Source organism: Berghia stephanieae, chromosome 2 (assembly GCF_034508935.2).
Source record: "Berghia stephanieae isolate SIO BIC M18660-M18661 chromosome 2, UCSD_Bste_1.3, whole genome shotgun sequence".
Taxonomy (NCBI): domain Eukaryota; kingdom Metazoa; phylum Mollusca; class Gastropoda; order Nudibranchia; family Aeolidiidae; genus Berghia; species Berghia stephanieae.
Window position 1 is genome coordinate 60,064,731 of NC_088361.1, and position 21,282 is coordinate 60,086,012.

The 21,282-nt window shown below is 32.9% G+C and overlaps 1 protein-coding gene across 2 annotated transcripts in view; it reads right to left on the reverse strand.

Annotated features, from left to right (window-relative positions):
- Nucleotides 1-21,282, reverse strand: part of LOC144965262 (uncharacterized) — a 35,899-nt gene that overhangs the window by 6,438 nt on the left and 8,179 nt on the right. Inside the window, exons 5-16 of one of the 2 annotated variants that reach the window (XM_078900412.1) lie at nucleotides 19,288-19,396; nucleotides 18,350-18,418; nucleotides 18,005-18,070; nucleotides 16,214-16,397; nucleotides 15,910-16,003; nucleotides 14,205-14,303; nucleotides 11,079-11,169; nucleotides 8,977-9,163; nucleotides 5,142-5,159; nucleotides 2,209-2,305; nucleotides 738-877; nucleotides 67-192 (exon numbers count right to left, since the gene is read on the reverse strand). In XM_078900412.1, coding sequence (XP_078756538.1) covers nucleotides 67-192; nucleotides 738-877; nucleotides 2,209-2,305; nucleotides 5,142-5,159; nucleotides 8,977-9,163; nucleotides 11,079-11,169; nucleotides 14,205-14,303; nucleotides 15,910-16,003; nucleotides 16,214-16,397; nucleotides 18,005-18,070; nucleotides 18,350-18,418; nucleotides 19,288-19,396 — 1,280 coding nt within the window. The remainder of the gene's footprint in view (nucleotides 1-66; nucleotides 193-737; nucleotides 878-2,208; nucleotides 2,306-5,141; nucleotides 5,160-8,976; nucleotides 9,164-11,078; nucleotides 11,170-14,204; nucleotides 14,304-15,909; nucleotides 16,004-16,213; nucleotides 16,398-18,004; nucleotides 18,071-18,349; nucleotides 18,419-19,287; nucleotides 19,397-21,282) is intronic. The other variant, XM_078900413.1, reaches the window with a different exon arrangement.

Consider the following 21,282-nt stretch of genomic DNA (forward strand, 5'->3'; position numbering starts at 1 on the left):
GAATAGATAGATTTTAAACTTTGGGGGAAAACAATGTTGTGTCACAGGCGTATCCTGTTTTCTTACAAGAAATGTTCCATCGATGCCATGATCCCTTCCTACAAGAACAAGACTGGTGACACAACTGAGATGCTCTGAAAGGACGAATTTAAGGATGAAGCCAGCAACTCGGTTTGTAACAGAATCGTTGCTCTGTGGAATATTAATTAAGTATATATATGTATAAGAATTTACATTTTTTGTAATGAATGTTAACTTTTCTCTTTAAAAAATATATTGCTTGACTTCTTTGTGGCCAAATATTGTATTATAATTATGTCTCTTTATCGTTTAGTCTTGCTTGATAAATCAAAAATAAATGTTCAAAATGTGAATTTGTAAATGTTTACAAATCTTTTATAATCAACCTAGTTTTTAATATAAAAGGTTAAAGAGCAAAATACATCTTCAAATACATCTCTGCAATAGAGAAAAGAGACAAGGAAGCTTAATCTATCCACATCTACACATATTTATTAATAGTTTGATAACCTCATTGATGTAGTCTCACATCTGTGCCAAAAAAAACACTCTTAAATGAACACAAAAGATTTCCCATAACTACATGATAAATAAGCTGATTATTTGTGATCTGTTATCACACTTTAAAAATTGTGCAAGTAGGTTGAACTAAACCATTGTTTTATCTGTATACCATATTAAATAAATAAACGAGAGAGGGAAAAAAATCATCCAACCATAGATTGTGATTCATTTTCTGGGAGGAGAGTAGAATCGGGATCAAGCAGTACAGCATATTTGTGTTTGAGGACTTCAAGGTCATGAGGACGCATGTCTTTCAATACTTGCACAGCTGCTTTGTCAAATCCCCACACATCTGGATATTAGAATTGCAGTAAAACAAATGAATGCTGAAACTTCATTTGAGTATCCAAAAATACAAACGAAAACATAATAGAAAAAAGGGGGAAAAAATAAAATAAAATAAAATAAAAAAAAAAAAGAAAAAAAAGAAGAAGAAGAAGAAGAAGAATAAGAAGTAGAAGAAGAAGAAGAAGAAGAAGAAGAAGAAGAAGAAGAAGAAGAAGAAGAAGAAGAAGAAGAAGAAGAAGAAGAAGAAGAAGAAGAAGAAGAAGAAGAAGAAGAGGAAGAAGAAGAAGAAGAAGAAGACTCGAATACAGCACAAGCAAACCTTCTCTCTTCGTTTTTCATTTATGGATATCCAGACTCTTGTCTTTGAGTTATGCCATACACTGGTGGTTATAAGGATACTTTTTTTCAGTTAAAGTATAGTCTTATCAATCATAAAAATGCAATGTAATGGAATTATTGTTTGCACATATAAGGAGTTTTACTTTATATGGGTTATTTAACTTAATTGTTTAAATAATAGGCCGACTTATGGATTAACTGCTTTTAATACTTTATTATAAGATAGCTCCATATAAGATAGCTCCATGAAAATATTTTTCTTTAGAGATGTAAAATCCAATAAGCCCAAGGTTATCTTACTTCTTAGCGTAAAAATGGACAAGAACAATTTTTACTAGATCGGACAGGACGTCAGTCTACTATAAAGTGCTATCAACGAGAAGTGGTCTTAGACCAAGAAATCCATCGATTGTAAAGGAGAAAAAGACACTTGATAAGAACCAGACATGTCGTGAAATAAAAATCAGTCTCCTCACCTGTTATCCCAGTGCTTGAATAATTAACCCCCCCCCCTTCTCCCCCGTCCCTCAACATACATTTCTAGTATCCCAATGATATATATAATATATATATATATATATATATATATATATATATATATATATATATATATATATATATATATATAAATCTGAACAAACAATCATAACAAATTAATAAGAGCGAGTCAAATTAAACAGTTTAATTGATTACAATAGGAATGAATCAAGGAATTGTCAAGTTTTATCTTAAATGATCTGAACCCCCAACCTCCCAATCCAAAGGTGAGCGACTTAGCACCGCGTCAATGACTCGACCACATTGATTAATACATATGCCAACAAACTTTCAGTTAACATAACAACTATGGAACATGTCCAATTTTTATATCTGGCCACAAGACCGAAGCGCTATTATTCAGCTGGCCGCTGGTTAGGTTAAGTAGACAGGTATTTGCCAACTAAAGTTTTTAGAGAGTGAAATAATACAAAAGCAGTAAATCGATAGATAACTTACACACATTACTGTCTTCTGAAGCTGCCAACAGTAAATCTAGACTTTCCACAAACAAAACCTTCATGATTGTAGTGTTGGGATGTTTGTGAGAGGATATCTGTGTGAAGATGGTTGGTATAGAATAAATTATGTAACAAATGATAAAGTTTGATTTTGGATGGTAATGTAAGAGCGAAAGAGGAAAGGAAAAGAGCCCGAGAAAGAATTAACATAATTTAATCAACAAAAGAAATATAATGGTTGAGGTGTGGCTGGAGGGAAAGGTGCCTTTTTACAGATGTTAATGATAGTGATGATGATGATGGTGAGAATGAGGATGATGATGATGATGATGATGATGATGATGCTAATAATAATAATAATAATAATAATAATAATAATAATAATAATAATAATAATAATGATAATAATAATAATCATAATAATAATAATAACAATAATAATAATAATGCAATACTCAAATTAGTTTAATAATCAACACCCTTTCAAAAACGCGACCTCTTATATAGCACAATATTGGCTAAATGTGCTCCAATAGCTTTACAACACTCAACATGCAGGATGAGACACGACGCCTGTACGGCAGTCTTTTTCTTACAATTTCATTTTTAAAAAAAAAAGAGAAACACTGTTATGTAACTGTCATGTACTCATTTTGCACTCGAGTACAATGAGAGCATGTGAGTAAAGAGCCTTCTCCAAGGATTCGCCTTTTGCTACAATCACAGTGGAACTCAAACTAAGGACATACAAATAATAGTACAAGACCACAAAGCGTCACATCCGAACCGCTTCATAATTTAATTTTACGCTACAAACACACACACACACACACACATACACACACACAAACACACACACATACACATGTGCACATATACACACTAACACTGATCATCCTCTAATAATAAATCAGAACATCATTACATTTACGTGAATATAAAATTTTCGTTTTAAAAACAGATTAAAGTACAGGAGTTGTATACTAATTTTAAAACGATACATATATACTTTCAAAGATCTCTTGTTTGAGATGTTTCATGAGAGACTTGCTATCAGAGATTGTCTTAACTTCTGAAAAGAGAGCAGCAAGGGCCTCTATAGAAAGATCCTTTTTACTAAAAGACAATCTAATCCTTGCACGATATAGGCAATGTCTTAAGCTTAGTGGTCGTGTGGGAATAATAATCAATTGAGAGAGAATTACAAGGCATGCATTCACTTGCTTTCTTATGTAAACAATAGCTCAATGATATTATAAAATAAGCAAGTCATCGCTTTATTGTGTCTATTTACTATTTTAAAGGGCAATTTGACAACCAACTAGAAAGGAAGGTACAATTAACTATACAAGTAATCTGACATCAATAGATAAGATACAATTAGGATATTAAAAACGATTAAAAGTTAGTGCTATTCTAATTTTTAGTTCAAAAGTGATTCCATAGTAATCATTTTCAATCTATAACACACACAAATACAAATGCCTTCTAAAAATAAAAAGGAAACAATAATAATTTAGAAACGCAAAAAAAAATAATATAAGAACTCAAAAATTCAGAAAGATATGAATTCAGGCACGGTGAATGACTTAAAAATCAAAATCGAAAATAAAAACTTCTGTTCAAAAAGTCTTTTACAAAAAACGACATGAAGCTACTGGTAGTTTATGGAAAATTGTATGTAAAGCTGACGAATATCATACTTATTCTTGGCTTCAACGATAGATATAATGCTAATAGACGAAATTTCTTTGACAGCGATAAGCATGGTTGAGTTACACGAGTTGATGTATTGGGCTCTTTTTTCTATCCCGCTTTTAAAAAAAACGAAAATAAAAATTAAGGTATAGCTATATTTTTTTCCTAAATCATCTCATTAAAGATTAAGGTATAGCTATATTTTTGTCTAAAATTATCTCATTAAAGATAACATGCACTGCAAAAGATCTCTCAAACCTTAACCGCCAGCTATTTGAGAGTGATGTGTAAACATTTGACAGATTAAGTATAGTAGAATCTACCTAATAATCACATGCAACTATTTACTGATGAGGTTTTTTATTTTTTATCCAGATAACATTAATTTGACAATTCGAAGAATGATGTAAAACATATTTTCAAACAATAAATCGCATAGAAATATTAAAGAAAATAGAAGAAAGAAACAACGCTATTGGCTACCCATACCACCGTTTTAGTATCTTTTTAAGATTGCCCAATTTCGTCTGTACCTCAATAAGTTATACTTATGTATAAAATAGTTTAGAAACGATATCTTAAAATGTGAATTCAAATTCAAATTTAGCAGAAAAACAGATATACATAGATGATTTCTGTAGAAACAAAATAAAAATAAAAATAAAAAACGTTCCCGAAAAACAACCATAAACAAAAAGTTGATTCTGGGCACTAGTTTAGACCAAAATTCTCTTTTAAAATATATATTTTTATGCATACAAAACTGCATACAAAACTACCCAGAGCATAAAGTTATTATCCTTAAAAAACTGAAGGACTTGATTGAACTCTCGACTATTTCTCAACATTTATCAACCTTGTAATTCAGTGTGCCTGACTGGTGACAATATATAGCAAAAATATTTAAATATTTGAGTAATATGTAGATGATGTTTCAATAAATACCCAAATAAAACGATTAAAAGACTTTAGTGAGTCTAAAATGGACATGTTTTAGATTTTGATTAGTCATGCGAAACATTAGTTGGTAGGTATAGACATTTACATAATCGTAAATGATTAAATTCAACCACAATGGAGTTAGATGTCAATTTTGAAAGCTCAGTTTCAAAAAAAATTCCAGATAGAAACAGAAAATTATAAAGTATCAATTTTAAAGGGGTAAAGGTAAAAAGTAGTTTCTTAGATAAATGTGTTGTCGAAACACAATTATAAAAAGAAGTCGACACTTACTTTATCCTCATAGTTTGACTTGAGTAAAAAATAATGGCATTATGGATCAATTATTTAATTGAGAAAAATGATGCAATCAATAAATGGGGGTTAGTTATATACATTTAAGAAATATATTATATGGAACAAACATTAAAATTAATGTATTCATGGAGGAGATAATTGATAGCAATTTAATATTCATTGAAGGGCAAATATTTCTCGACGACATAGTAAATTACTAGAAAGATCTTACACCTAGAGACAATACCACTTTTTCACAAGACCGCGCCTGGTAACCAATTTATGACAAATGAAAGACTTCTCTTCGATTTGAAATGTATTTAAAGGAGCTAAAAAAAAACAACTACTACCTTACAGATTAACTGCCTACATCTCTAAGATTTTAGAGAACGTCAATCTACACCAGCTTCTAATCCACCTCAAAATGAATGTACTTAGAAGGACATTTCAATGGGCATCCAGGAAAGGCCATAGTACAGAGACAACACTCTTCAGAATCTTCAGTGACCTCATCAAGAATGCTGATTCCAAAAAAAGCAAATGTATTTTGTCTGCTGGATCTGTCTGCAGCGTTTGAAACCATTGACAATGACATTATGCTGATGCGTCTAAACAAGACACTGTGTATAGGTGGAATTTCCTGTCATGATTTGACTCTTATCTGTCATGGTTAATGGTATCAAACCGCATATAAACAAATCTGAAATTCGAAGCGTCCCAGGACTCAGTGCTAGGTCCTCTCCTCATTACTATTTATATACAGCCTCTTATGTTTTATTGCTTAACATATATGTCATTTCATTTCAATGATGCCGATATCCAGATAAATAGTTCTTTAATGACTGCAGATTTTGATAGCCATATTTATAAAATTGTTTAAAGATTTTTAAAAATTGATTAATCAGAATATATTAAAACTCAATGAAATAAAAGTTTTGATAAAAAGAACACCAACCATCACTGAAAAAAATGTTACAATTAATATTACCCTTGGTGGAAATATTGATATTGCCTTCGGTGCTAAAAAAATGGTGTCTGTTTTGACTTTCCAACTCTCTTCATAACAATCATCTTATCAGGAATTTAAAAAATGAGATTAAGAAAATCGTAGAAAAAATTCGTCACGTCCTATCTACATAGCTAATTATTAGTTAATGCTATAGACCTTTCTAAATTAGACAACTGTAATTTTCTATTGGCCCATGCATCTAAAGAACTCATTAAAAGTGTCCAAGGTCTACAAACAATGCTGCTAGATTGATCTTTAGGAAAGATAAATTTACATCTGCATAATCTCTTCTTCACCAGATACACTGGCTGCTATTAGAAATGCACGACTGTCTATAAAACCATCCATTTTTGTAACCTTTCACATCAGGGAACTATTGAACATCTTAATTCCTAGTAGACTCCTCATATCCATGAAAGACATACGTCTCTTAATCAAGCCAAGAGTAAACGACAAAATCGGTGAGCATTCCTTTGACTTCTCAGCACCCCATTTCTGGAATTCCTTTCCACTTCTACTTAGATGTTCAAAGTTCCTTGATGCGTTTAAAGCTGGAACGAATTTTACCTTTCCCCTTTGTAGATTATTAATCATAGAATGTGTCCATTGGACATGATACGTTTCTTTTATTTATAATGGTATGGCCTTTTACATAGTAAGCCATTTATATGGAATGCTTAGAGATTGTTACATACATGACAAAGCGCTCTAAAATTGCTTATATCATTATTATAATAGTAATAATAATAATAATAATAATAATAATAATAATAATAATAATAATAATAATAATAATAATAATAATAATAATAATAATAATAATTATTATTATTATTATTATTATTTTTATTATTACTATTATTTTATTATTATTATTATTATTATTATTATTATTATTATTATTATTATTATTATTATTATTATTATTATTATTATTATTATTATTATTATTATTATTATTACACGATTAGTGACCACAATAACAGAACATAATTATCCAACCAACGTGAAAACTCTTGCAGACACATTGGCACTAAAAGTCATATTGCACTTTGGCACATCAATCCAGTGCAACCTTGCCTAAATTATTGTTTAGATTTTGCACTTCGTGACAACTCATGGGGAAATTTTGATGTCAGTTATAATCAAGTCTGCAATGCTCTAATTTATAATCACATTGCTCGAAGAAATGACTTTTGACTTCGTAGGCAACCAGATGTGGCAACTACAAAGTTTTAGCGCCTTTAACTGAAAATTAATGGGATTTATGTGAATAAAATCTGTAATGTAGTGCGGCTATGTGGTCTTGTTGTATGACACTCGGTTTCAGAAGATCCTGGGTTCGAGCCTTGTTGGCGCATAGTTGAGTCCTTGGAAAAGGCTCTTTACTCACATTCTCTCACCATACCCAGGTATAAAATGAGTGCCTGGCCATTAACAGCATTGTCTCCATCAGAAAAAAATTGTACTGGCGACATGTCTCATTATACATGTTATGTGTTGCTGTTGGTTAAGGACCCTTTGTAAAGTGCTTTGAGCACATTTAGTGGATATTGCGATAAATAAAAGCTTACGTTTTTTTTGTTTTTTTTTTAATGACATGTAGATATTTTTCTTTCCATTTTCAAACCAGGCACATCATATTGATCAACCTTAGTAGTATATCAAATGATATATCTTTCCTTCTTTCCTCCACGAAAAAAAAGTAAACATTAATAAGCGTTTTTAAAACGTAGATAAACGTGTAGCAGCCACACTTGCACAATCATCACACAGTGTAAACCAACACAGTGCACATATAGTAAATTATAACAAAATAAAGATAAACAAATTTTTAAACAAATTGTAAAATTTAAACTAAAACCGTCAAACTTTTATCTAGTTGGGTAAAAATTAGGTAAACAACTTATTCTACTTTTATCTAGAATATCAATTTCATCACATTTTCGTGATCTTTTCACACAACCAACATATTTGAAAAGTTTTAAAAAGCAATTTATACATTTTGAATTGTAAACATTTAATAAAGTCCAGTCCAGTTTGACAATATGGTAAACGATGAAAAACTTTTGCAGGATAAAGACAGAATATAGCGTTTGAATATTGAGAACATGTATTTTAAATAGTTCACTAGCAAAAGACGGTCACAAACTGACTTCCATAATTACACAAGGAAGTCAGAAGGAAACTTATGGCAGTACCGAAACTACATATGTGGCTTTTTAAAAATACAACAAATATGTTTTTCTTTCTGGATACTTTTTACACTAGAACAAGGTTTGCACTGAAGAAAGGTGGGACAAATGCCATACATCTTTATTTTTTGCCTGTAGGAATTTTTCATCCCAATTCTTTAATCTTGATACTTTCATTAACAAAACATTATCATTGTTTCAATTTTCAAATTTGATTTTGGATGATTTGATCCCTCCCCCCAAAATTCCTTTAAAACTATGCTAAAAATAAACCTCATTATTTCTTGAGCTTGTCATGGCTGATTTAAAAATCTAAGTTGTTAGTTTGGATCTCTTTCTGGAGATTCTACAAATATTACAATAAATGCCGTATAATAAATGGATGTCACATCTATGAATATCAATATTTTAAAGTTGTTTAATTGAGAAAATCCTTTAAAAGCTTTACAACACACAAACGCAATGTGAAAATATTTACACAAACATATTGTGAAAATATTTAAATAAATAAGTGTTTTCATCTATTTACTTTGAATTCCCCCATCCAAACACATTATGTCGGTGTATTCCATAAACAAACAAGGGGTGCAACAATAGTAAAGATAAATAATGTATAAAAAAGCCTTACCGGGGGTATGATGGGTTTGTTGAAAGCATAATGACTTCGGATCTTTTTAGCTGATCCCCCATTTTCTTGGCCTTCTTGTGCCATATTCTCGCTGTGGTATTGCTGTTGTAACATCAGTTCTCTTGCCTTGCTGCCAGCCCGTTTCTTTTTCTTCAATTTCGAATCGCTCAATTTGAATGTTTCTTTACTAGATAAAAAAAAAGAATTGAGTGTATTAAAATTAAATGTCAGAAATTAGTATATTCATATGTGCATTTGGATCACATTTTATTTGGCAAACTAAACTTTTGAGTAAAAGCTGACACCTAGTAGGATTGTGTCCATTTTCAATGGGAAATTCAAAGGTCTTGTTTTGTATAAATCGATATGTAATGTAGCAAATTTCATTTTCATAATAGCCGATTCACAGAGATCATATCAAAATTCACACGACATGCCACACGCCTTTAATGACATAGTCCTCGTATGTTTTCAATAACAATGAATCTCTTGGGCTTCTTGAATGTCTTGGTAGCTCAATTGGCATAGGACTTCACTCCCAATCAAACAAACCTGGTTTGAAACCACAAAGTTATTCTTTTCTCCGATGTCCCTGTCCATTGTTTTGTTTGTTTTTATGTTTTTGAGGGTTTTACGGCGCTTGCAACACATTAAGGTCATATCAGCGCCAGTAAAGAGGAAGAAAATGGGATAGTAAAAAGTTCTATAATTACAATTAAAGCACAAAAGAAAAGGTAAGACAAAGGGGAATTGGTTGAAATAGGGAACAGATGTAGATTCCAAAAGCACACCGTCAAAGTACTTAGTTTGAGTTCACCTAAAAGTCTCATCCAGACACAAGCACAGGTCCCAACTAAGAGGAATACACTCAAATGTTTACCAATCATATAATAAACTAAACATAAAACAATGCATAACAGAGAGATGATTTACAAGTAAAAAAATATCATCTCCCAAAACTATAACTAGACATTCGACTGTTTCCCTCCCAGACAAGGAACTCCGGCAAGGGTCAGGACAAAACTAAGTAATCTCATTCCCAGACAATGACAGGAAACAATTGAAAAACGGGTATGGGGGGGATAGAAGACACAGCATGTACCTCCCTGCCCATTATGGGAGGTCAGGATCCCTGTCCATTAAACAGTGACGGAGTGACTTGGTCTAAATAAGATTTGGCGGCAGAACTTTTCAATAAAAAATTGAGCTTTTAAAATTGAGCTTTTTCATAGCGCAATATCCACTAAATGTGCTCAAAGCGCTTTACAAGGGGTCCCTGGTCAACAGCAACATTTAACATGTGGGACATGACGCCTGTTAGGCAATATTACAATTTTTTGGACAAGACAACACTGTTAACGGCCAGGTACTCATTTTACACCTGAGTATGGTGAGAGAAAGTGAGTAGAGAGCCTTTTCCAAGGACTCAACTATGCGCCAAATGCGAGGCTCGAACACAGGACCTTCCGATCCGAAAGCGAGTGTCATACCACAAGACCACATAGCCACATAACCTTTCAATAGACCAGTATCCTATCCAAAGAGTTAAAAAAAATTAATGTTAGGATTCGTTTGACTCTGGAAACCAGATCATCCCAGCTTTTATGTGCTCATAGAACTGGAGAACTACTTAATGGTAAGTTTTTGAAGTTTGCATTTAAGATGTGTTGTACAAAGAGATTTCTTCCACGTTTTCCCCTCAATAAATTAGTATTTCAAAATATTATAGAATTGATCCAGTATGGTTAACATACAACAAGATCCAATAGAAAGTTAAAAACAATATTTTCACTAACTTTTTCGACAGTTTCTTATCACATCTTATTGAGATAGAAAAACATTGTTAATTTAGACTAGAAAATTATCTATGGATTTGGATTTTATGGTGACAGAGTTAGGGGACAGTGTGGCTCAGTGGTACAGCCTTTGCTTTGTACCCGAAAGGTACTGTGTTCGATCGCCCATCACTGAGCTTTGTGGCCCCTGACGCCTGGGTTATTCCAGTCTTCCCGTGGAAGTGACCCTAGAAACAAATTTCCCATATGGGATGAATAAAGGGAATTTTATTTATTTCATTGAAAATTACTTTAATTTCTAGTCACCTGTACATAAAATGGTTTGATTGCATCCGCTCCCACTTGATAATGACGCCATCATGGTCCCCACTGAATATAAGAATTGGTACTTTGGATGCTGTGAGAGAAAAATGTTATTTATATTATATTGTTCTAAAATATAATCGATAATCAGTATAAATATATCTTGCCAACAAAAAAGAGTCCTAACTCTGATGACTTGTAGCTGCATAACTCATAGGCAAAACGTCATAACGAGAAAATGAATGAACATTTTGAACAATCATATGTTAGCAAATGCCCAAAGTTTTATTGAAATCTAAGAAACTGACTAATAAAGTACGTGAGATGCATAAAAAACTAAACATAATGGATATAAATATGACTAAACCGGATATTAATTATGTGATTTGTTGTAGTGGGCAGATCGAAGCCTGTTACTATGATTAAAATTAAACGATAGAAAAATAGGAATCCAGATGAAAAACTAAACAATCTCGTATCTTTAAAAAATGGAGAAAATTACAAAAAAGCTGTAGGTATGCCAACAATGAGTAATCTTGTAAAAAAAAACCTCCCCCCCAAAAAAAAAAAAAAAACAACAAAAACAAACAAAAACAACCAAAAAAACAAAAACAAAACATAACAAAAAAATAAAACAACAACAAAAAACAAACAAAGACAAATATCAAAAAGACCAAGTAGATCGCTCTGAGCACGATTAGTGGATATTGCTCAATTTAAATGCTCAAATCTCAAGTTTCTGTAAAGTTTTGAGATGCAATTTTTATCATACTGTTCAAATTACTTTTAAAACCTGCATATATAAGCACCAGGTCCAGATGGACTTAGTGGGGAACTCATTTCAAACTGTAACAACCAACTAGCTGTCCCTTTCTTGCCTATTTTCCAACGTTCAATAGATGAACAGAAAATCCCAATTATATGGAAAACATCGACTATAATTCCAGTACCCAAAAAGAATCCACCAACTCAGCTGAATGATTATAGACCTGTTGCTTTAACATCAATTATTATGAAATGTCTGGAAAAGATTCTGAAAAGAGAGCTGTTGCAATTTATATATGACCAACACATACTTGATCCATATCAGTTTGCCTACCAACAAAATCTTAGTGTGGAAGACGCACTCCTCACAGTGATGCATTCAATATCAAATCACTTGGATGTTTCACCCGCCAACTACTGCCGAATCCTATACGTCGATTTTTCGTCTGCCTTTAATGCCATGAAAACCAACATATTAATTAGTAAACTGCATGCTCTAAACCTTCCCCATTACCTCATCAACTGGTATAACAACTTTCTCATCGATCGCCCCCAACATGTCAGAATAGGCTCAAATATATCATCAGTAAAAACTCTTTCAAACGGATGCCCACAAGGGTGTGTAAGCTCACCTCTACTTTACATCCTCTATACAAACGATTGTGTGGCTAGCTTTGATAACTGCCAACTCATCAAGTATGCTGATGACACCGCAATACTCGGCCTGCTCAATGATTCCGTCTCCGAATTTAAATACACTGAGCAAGTTAGTAAATTCAGCAAATGGTGTGCCGATAACTGTCTAGAGCTCAATGTAACAAAAACAAAGGAACAACTGTTTGATCACAGAAAAATAGGAAAAAGAGCAAGACAAATAACAAAAATTAACAATCAGGCGGTTGAAACTGTTGAAACGTTTAAATACCTTGGTGTAATTATAGATAACAGTCTAAGATTTGAATCGCACACCAACAATGTCATCAAAAAATGTAACCAGCGCTTGTATATACTCAGAAAATTAAGGTCTTTCAATGTGAACAGAAAGACCATGATACAAATCTACAAGTCATTAATATTGAGTATCGTTTCGTTTGGCATCACAACGTGGTATGGAAGCTGTGGAACAAAAGAAAAATCCAAACTACATAGAACCCTCAGAGAGGCTTCAAAAATAATTAACACAGACCTTAGAAGCCTTGACACAACTTATATTAATGCAGTTGAGAAGAAATCTTTTAACATTATCAACGAAAAGAGGCATCCGCTGAACGAAAAATTCCAACTTCTGCGCTCCGGAAGACGGTATCTAGAAGCAAAATGTCGGACAAATCGACATAAGACAACCTTCATTCCAACCGCCATAAAATTAATTAACAAATCTTCTGTGGAAAAATGAGACAACCAATGAAAATAACGAGAAGCAGTGTCGTGAATCATCATCATCGACATTGCCGCCGTCGTTATCATCATCATCATCATCATCATCATCATCATCATCATCATCATCATCATCATCATCATCATCATCATTATCGTAGTCATCATCATCATCATCATCATCATCATCATCATCATCATCATCATCATCATCATCACAATCATTGCCATCTTCTTCTTAATATAAGACACTATATTTATAATATGGTTATCTGCTGTCCCAGCAAATATATCGTATCGTTCTATCTGTCTGTGTGTGTGTCTGTGTGTATGTATATATGTATGTATGTATGTATGTATGTATGTATGTATGTATGTATGTATGTATGTATGTATGTATGAATGTAGGCATGCATATACGATGATATGCTGGTTTGTATGTATGTCTGCATGTATGTATGTATGTATGTATGTATGTATGTATGTATATGTGTTTGTATGTACGCTCATTTCTTTTGTATACACGTGTAGAAACAATGTGCAAGCGTGTATGTTCGTGTATGGCTGTGTCTGTATTTGTAAATGTGTTGATGTTCATACCATGAACCAAACTGAGCATTGTTTACCTCACATGAATTGCCTTTAATTTGGACAATAAAGATTATTATTATTATTATTATTATATATATAAGTTGCAGCCTGCTAAAATTCTTCCCCTTTTTTGCCCACCTTATAAAATAAAATTTGCTTTAAGTCAGTAGAAATTAAAGCAAATCCACATCTTCACATCATTATCATCATCATCATCATCATCATTATTTACATCAACATAAAATCATTATCGTCACCCACTATGTTAATCAGGTAATAGACTGACAAATAGATTAGATTGGTATCTGAGATTGTAGATGAGTAGAGAGACAAATGATAGAGACAGATTGGCAAAAATGTAGGCAGTCAAGTCCTGTTTGTGTAATTTTTACTTACTATAACACAAACTCTCCATGGGAGATTTACATGTCAACGTTGTGACACATCCTGATGAATTGTATTTCCATACCATCAAATGTCTGCGACTGGTGGAAGCTAAGAAAAATGAAATACATTTAAATTGAAACAGTGAAATCAAAATCATGACAACGAAAGAACTTTTCCTCAACAACAAAACTCAAAAAAAAAAGACATTGATTAATTTATTTTCTAATTGAATAAAAACTTCTAAATTTTTCTTATTTATTTTTCATATAAAGTCATAATTCTGAATTGATAATAAAACACACCAAAAAAAAAAAAGAACAAAAAAAAAAGCAAAACACGAACACACATACAAATAAACACATACACACACTCTCTCTCTCTCTCTCTCTCTCTCTCTCTCTCTCTCTCTCTCTCTCTCTCTCTCTAAAAATATCACACATTCAAAAACATAAATATCTAAAAATTATTTCCACCTCTCAGGGCAAATCCAACAACCCAACATAATTTACAATGATTAATAAACAGAGCGGCTTTTGCAAAACGATCATTTTCAACAGAACCTCAGTCTACGACATTATAGCTGTCCATGACCCACCCCCCCCCCCCCCCCAAAAAAAAATTAACGCAGCAACACTAAACAAAACCTAACCCCCCTCCCCCCCAATAAAAAAAGAGAAAAATCAAAGCAGAGAAAAAGAGAAAAAAAAGGAAACAACATTTTAAAAAACCCGAAAAACAAGCAAAACAAAAACAAGAAATAAATTTTATTTTTAAAAAGCAACCCCCCCCCCCCTAAACAAAAACCAATAAAGCAATAAACAAAGGAAACACAAATCACCCCCCCCCCCCCCCCCCAAACAAAAATTACCCCCCCCCCCCTCCCAAACAAAAATTAAAAACAAAACAAAACAAAACAAAGCGAAGAAAAAAGGAGAAATCAAAACAAAACAAACAATACCAGCCCCCCCCCCCCCCCCCCCCCCGAAAAAAACAGAAAAAAGAAAAGAGAATCAAAGCAGAGAAAAAGCATAATAAAAAGGAAACAATGCGTAACAATAAAAGGAAACAACAAAAAAAAAAAACAAACAAGCAAAACAAAAACAAAACAAAACAAACAACCTAAAAGATAAAGAACCCCCCCCCCCCCCCTCTAAAAAAAACCCCAAAAATAAACAAAACAAAACAAGCAAAAGGAGAAGAAGAAGAAAAAGAAGAAGAAGAAGAAGAAGAAGAAGAAGAAGAAGAAGAAGAAGAAGAAGAAGAAGAAGAAGAAGAAGAAGAAGAAGAAGAAGAAGAAGAAGAAGAAGAAGAAGAAGAGGAAGAACAACAAGAAGAAGAACAAGAAGAACAAGAACAAGAAGAAGAAGAAGAAGAAGAAGAAGAAGAAGAAGAAGAAGAAGAAGAAGAAGAAGAAGAAGAAGAAGAACAAGAAGAAGAAGAAGAAGAAGAAGAAGAAGAAGAAGAAGAAGAAGAAGAAGAAGAAGAAGAAGAAGAAGAAGAAGAAGAAGAAGAAGAAGAAGAAGAAGAAGAAGAAGAAGAAGAAGAACAACAACAACAACAACAACAACAAAACCGACAAAAAACTAACCCAAAAGTTGGTCGTTTTTTCCATTCATCAATTTACCTAAGATAGACAATAAACTAAATTCTCCATTGTGTTTGTAGATGTAAACTGAAAATTTTATTTTGATATTAATCTCTACACTCGACTCACCCACAACCTGATTCAATTCAGGAAAGAATTTTAAAACTTGGAGATGATACTTTTCCTCCTCCTGTGTTGCAAATGTACCAATAAAGTCTGAGACCTACAGAAGAAATGGAAATGAATCAATTTAGTAAATAAATGCTAAAAAGTGATAGGGTAAACTTCAATATAAGTCACCATTGAAAATCGAGATTCAGAAGTCATATACATCATAGAAACATCATTTCAAAAATAAATTACATCGTAATCTACAATCTTCCAATTCAGACCTATTTATATAAAGACAAAACTGATTCATTTTTACACTTACATTGTCCCCAGACTTGGGATCAAACATGCTCGCATAGAAAGTGCCTCCTGCTGCCCATACTGTCTTGTTACGGGGAACGTAGCATATACCCGTTACAGTGGAGAGGAATGTGTCCAGCTTGTGAATGAGCTTGCCGTCGATAGACCAAATTTTAAGTGTCTTGTCAAATGAACCAGTCAGAAGCCTAGAAAATTGGGAATTAGATAATAATATTTTCGATTGAATTTGTAACACGGATTAAATTGTTCTTATACTTTTTTTTCTATTTTCATTCTACTACCTTTGCATTTCATTGCAGCATTGAGCAAAAATGAGAGAATACATTAATCTCAATACCCTCCACTTCGTCATGTTCAGTCGTGGATTACAATTACAATTACAGACACGACTGAACTATTGCAAAACCACAAACCACTATATGAAGGTCCCAAAATCAAATGGGTTTATAGAGGCAGCCACTTATTTCACAATCCCCTTCTTGAGATAGGATCTAAAGACAATCCCAAAGTAATCCGAGGCAGATCTCAAGATGGACCATCAATGATCTCACAACCAGATCCATGAGTGATCTCATTTGTGCCCTTAAACCACAGAGACTGAGACATAAACAAGATGGCTTTCACATAAATTGAAATTACTAAAGCCATTAAATTTTTAAGTGAAAGAAAGAATATTTATCTTACAAACACTGGCCTCTTCGGCAGGACAAATTCGCTCTCATGCGCATCATATAAAAGCACTGACATTCATACTCTGTAAACCGTGAAAAAAAAACCCCATTTACTTATGGATGCATTATCTTCAGTTACTGTGTCTTCTTATAGAAAAACAAAACAGAAAAATGCAACAAGTAATTTTATCAGCCCACCAAAGGCACTTAGATTCTTTTTTTTTTCTGACAGATACAGAGCTTTTATCATCACCCGGATATTCATTGCACGCATGAATACAAAGAGAAATGTGAATAAAGAGACCTCTCCAAGGACTCAACTTTATGCCACTCGATCACGGACCAAAAAGTCAAAAGATCATGTGTCATTTCACAAGACCGCATAGACGTGTGAAGTGCATTCAGTATGGTGAATTGGTGGAAATATGTTTTATCACTGCTCATAATTAGTAATTTTAAAAAAATATTCAATGTCCATATTTAGCACAGAGTAATGTTTAATCTTGTTTGGCACCAAACACTTCAAACACTACTATAAAAAGATATGCAAAAATCTTCAACTCACAACTTTTTCTTTTTGCAAGCTTATCCTCCCCCCCCCTTCTCTCTCTCCCCCCCCCCCCCTCTCTCTCTCTCTCTCTCTCTCTCTCTCTCTCTCTCTCTCTCTCTCTCTAAGCAATTTATCATTTATCAACGAATTTTGTTTGTTAGCAATGGTTGGTATCAAATCACATTAGAATTCGACGCGGATGAAGATTCTAAAGTCATGTTTACACAATTTTTACATGGTCTGTGACAGTCAAAATACCATCACCTTGCCTGATTAAGATGTCCATTTTAACAAGATCTTTTCAATGACTCATCAATTTAGATATAGCCCGCATTTGATGGCAATGAAGCAGCAACATTGCACTGGTATTTGAAAGCAAATAATCTCACAACCTCTCTACCCCCCCCCCCCCAAAAAAAAATTAAAAAAATAAAATAAAATAAAAACCCCGAAAACAAAACAAAGCAAAAGAAACCCCCCCCCCCAAAAAAAAAAAAAAAAAAAAAACAGAAACAAAAAACAAACAAACAAATGGACAACAACAACAAAAAAGCCAGCAAAATCAACTCACCAAGTGTTATTTTCGTTGTCTTTAGCCAATACAAGACAAGCAATACCTGCATCATGGATGATGTTGCTGAAAAGTTTGAAAGATGAAATATTCGTTTCAGTTGATAAGAATTCAGAAAAGACTTCTGAGCTTCTGGGACCCCTCCCCTCCTCTCTCGAAATATTGGAATTGTTAAAGCTGTCACATCATTGAAACAAAAGCTGATTTAATTGTTTGTTATTTTCCCTCACTGACCGATTATATAGTCATTTAATTTAAATGGACTTGGTTGAAACAGTGCTATTGAATCAGGCAGTTTGTAGAGTGTATTTTGGAATGTTACACTATCCATTGAAAAAAACTCACTTGAACACTGGATTCAACTTGGCATCACCAGTATAGGAGGAATCATAAATTACTAGCCTTTGATCATACCTGGGAAGTTAGGAGAAATACATCGATTAAGATAATTTCAAGAAGCAATATCAATTTATCTCAACGTGTTGAAATTCAAATCCATTTCTGGAATAAAACGAAAAACGTGATCTTCTTTCCATTTTAATGGCATATTATACAATCTCGCGTTCTATGTTATAAGTAAACATGCTTGATTCGGGAAAAGATGGCAGCCTAATGGCTTAATCGAGAGGGAATGGCTAAATTTAAACAATCAACAAATGATTCCACCGTTTTATCAGGACTTGGTTGGCTCCCTATCTGCCTAACCTTAATTGCGTGGCTGGATCTAATTTAGATATAGCTAAATGTATTATGGGGTAGTGTCCTATCAGAGGGCAGTAAGCAATTGGTACTTTCTATTGAGAAAAAATGAGGTAAGAAAACTTGCCTCTATAGGACTATTTTCTCAAATGGATGAGCCATTTAAAATACTAGATATACAAAGTCTTTTGTAGCTGCCACCTTCGTTGTTAATAATAAAGCATTTGAAATGAAGAAAAGGACATTATTAGAAAGTGATTTTAACTAATGTAATTATCAATAATAACTTTTATTTTAAGAGAATTCCTCAATAGATTTCAACATTATATGTATATAGATCATTATTATATATGTTTCCCAGAAGGTAATCACAAAAAAATTAGATTACCACAAAGTCAAAAATAAAATCTCTCATACATTTCTTAAGATTATTCTTTTAAAAATTTTAACTTCCACTCGACAGTATTCTCTTCATGTTTAAAATCGAATACATTTACACATTAATTTATTCTGTTCATAAATTAAACGTTGTATAATAAAAAATACACTAAATAAACAAACTGACGATGAGCTATTAATCTTACCCAGTTGAAAATATCCTTGCCTCGTGGCAAATGATATTTCGAACAATATCTGTGTGTTGCTGAGCAAAATGTAGCAGTTGCGTGTCAATGTAATGGCCACATTCTTTATCTAAACAATTGAAACATTAAACAAATTTATATAAAACAGTATGTAAGTACTCCATTAATCTTTCCTGAATTAATTGATAGTCATTCAATATCTTTGCAAGAATATCTACTTAAACCTTAAAACAGGGAGGAAAAAAAACAGCAAACAGCGTAACACAAAACAAAAACAAACAAACAACAACATACAAAAAACCCCAAATCAAACTAAAAAACAAGAAAACAAACATAAACACAAAGCAAAAAAAAAAATGGCAGCTTAGTCCACTTGTAGACAAAAATTAATTCATGCGTGTCCATTTATTTTTTGGCAACTCAACAATAATTGGCAACAAACAAAAGGCATGTTGGCACTAACACGATGAACATATATGCAAACATGGGGGGGGGGGGGGGGGGGGGGCGGAGGGGGGGGGGAAGGCAAACAAAACACACTCAACATTTTTTTTAAACCCGAGAAAAAAAGGAGTCTGGACAAGCAAATATTATAAATGATTCAAACTGTTCATTGGAAGGATATTGAAACACTGCTCCTGGATGAACATACTATTCAATTTCAAATGAAAAAATGTTTTGGTCATTCATATCATAATGATGGAGTTACATCTTTAAAAAGTACATATAGCCAAAAAGTTGTTATTGATGACTATAAAAAGGTAAAAATTCTCGCAATTAGTACCAAGAAGATCTGGTTATATTAGACTTCTCTAAAGCGTTCAACAAGCACAAACGTTATTACTTTATATACAACGAAAAGTAAATAACTGAGTGAAAGAATCCTGATATACAAACATTGAAAAAAAAAAAAAAGCTTTTGGAAGTAAAAGTAGAAAAGTCATTATCTGTTTCTGTGGAATCAGAGTCAGGTTTGAGTCCAAAACTATTTATATTGTTCACAAACGATCTGCAATCCAACCTACAGCTATATCAAATGACCAGGAAGAACTTGACAAATTGTTGACATGGTGGCAAATATGTAAAGTGCCATTCAACATGAGTAAATGTTCTGAGCGACAAAAGACTTGATTCCATTTGAGACCGAAAAACTCTAAATTACCTCCTTAACGTTGGAAGACGTTTATAAAACAATATAATCTCAATGTTCACAACTGACAACAGATGAAATCCACACACAAATCCCATTACAAGTGAGGCCAACATAATAATGGTTTAATAATAATAAATAATAATAGCAAACTTTTGCAGAGCATTAAAACGCCTAAGATATAAGACTCTAAGTTACAATGAATTTACGCATTTATAAAAATATCTCCTCACAAAAAATCTCAATTCTAAAAAGATAAATTTTAAGTTTGTGCTTAAAATTCGACAGTGACTGATTCACGAATGAAGTATGATGTTCCAAACATACGGCCCAAAATAATTTTTAGAAAAAGATTTCTTTCCACTTTTCATACGTACTGGGGAATTGACTAATCTTGTGGAATTACTTGCAATAAGTAATAGATGGGGTTTTGAACATCTTTAAACTAAATCGCAAAAGGTAGGGAGGGGCATTACTGCCAGAGAAACGGTAAAGACATACTTTAAGCTAAATCCTTTTCTCAATAATCAGCCAAGCATTTTATCAGAGATTACACCTACCCATCAACATTAAACTGACATTCTGGACATTCTGTAAATGTGTCTATGATATGGAACGCAATCAAACCATGCTGGCAACGAAATGCAACTCATCATCAGCATAATGTTGTTGGCGGTGAAGAGGAGGAGGAAGAGAAGAGGAGGAGGTTGAGGAAGAGGGAAAATTATTTTATGAAGACTCTGGTCTTGCTAAGAGCTACCGTTTTTTATTCTCCAACACTTGGATCTTTTGCGGAGATAAAATAAATCTGATGGCTGAAGATTATCAAATAAAACTTTTAATCT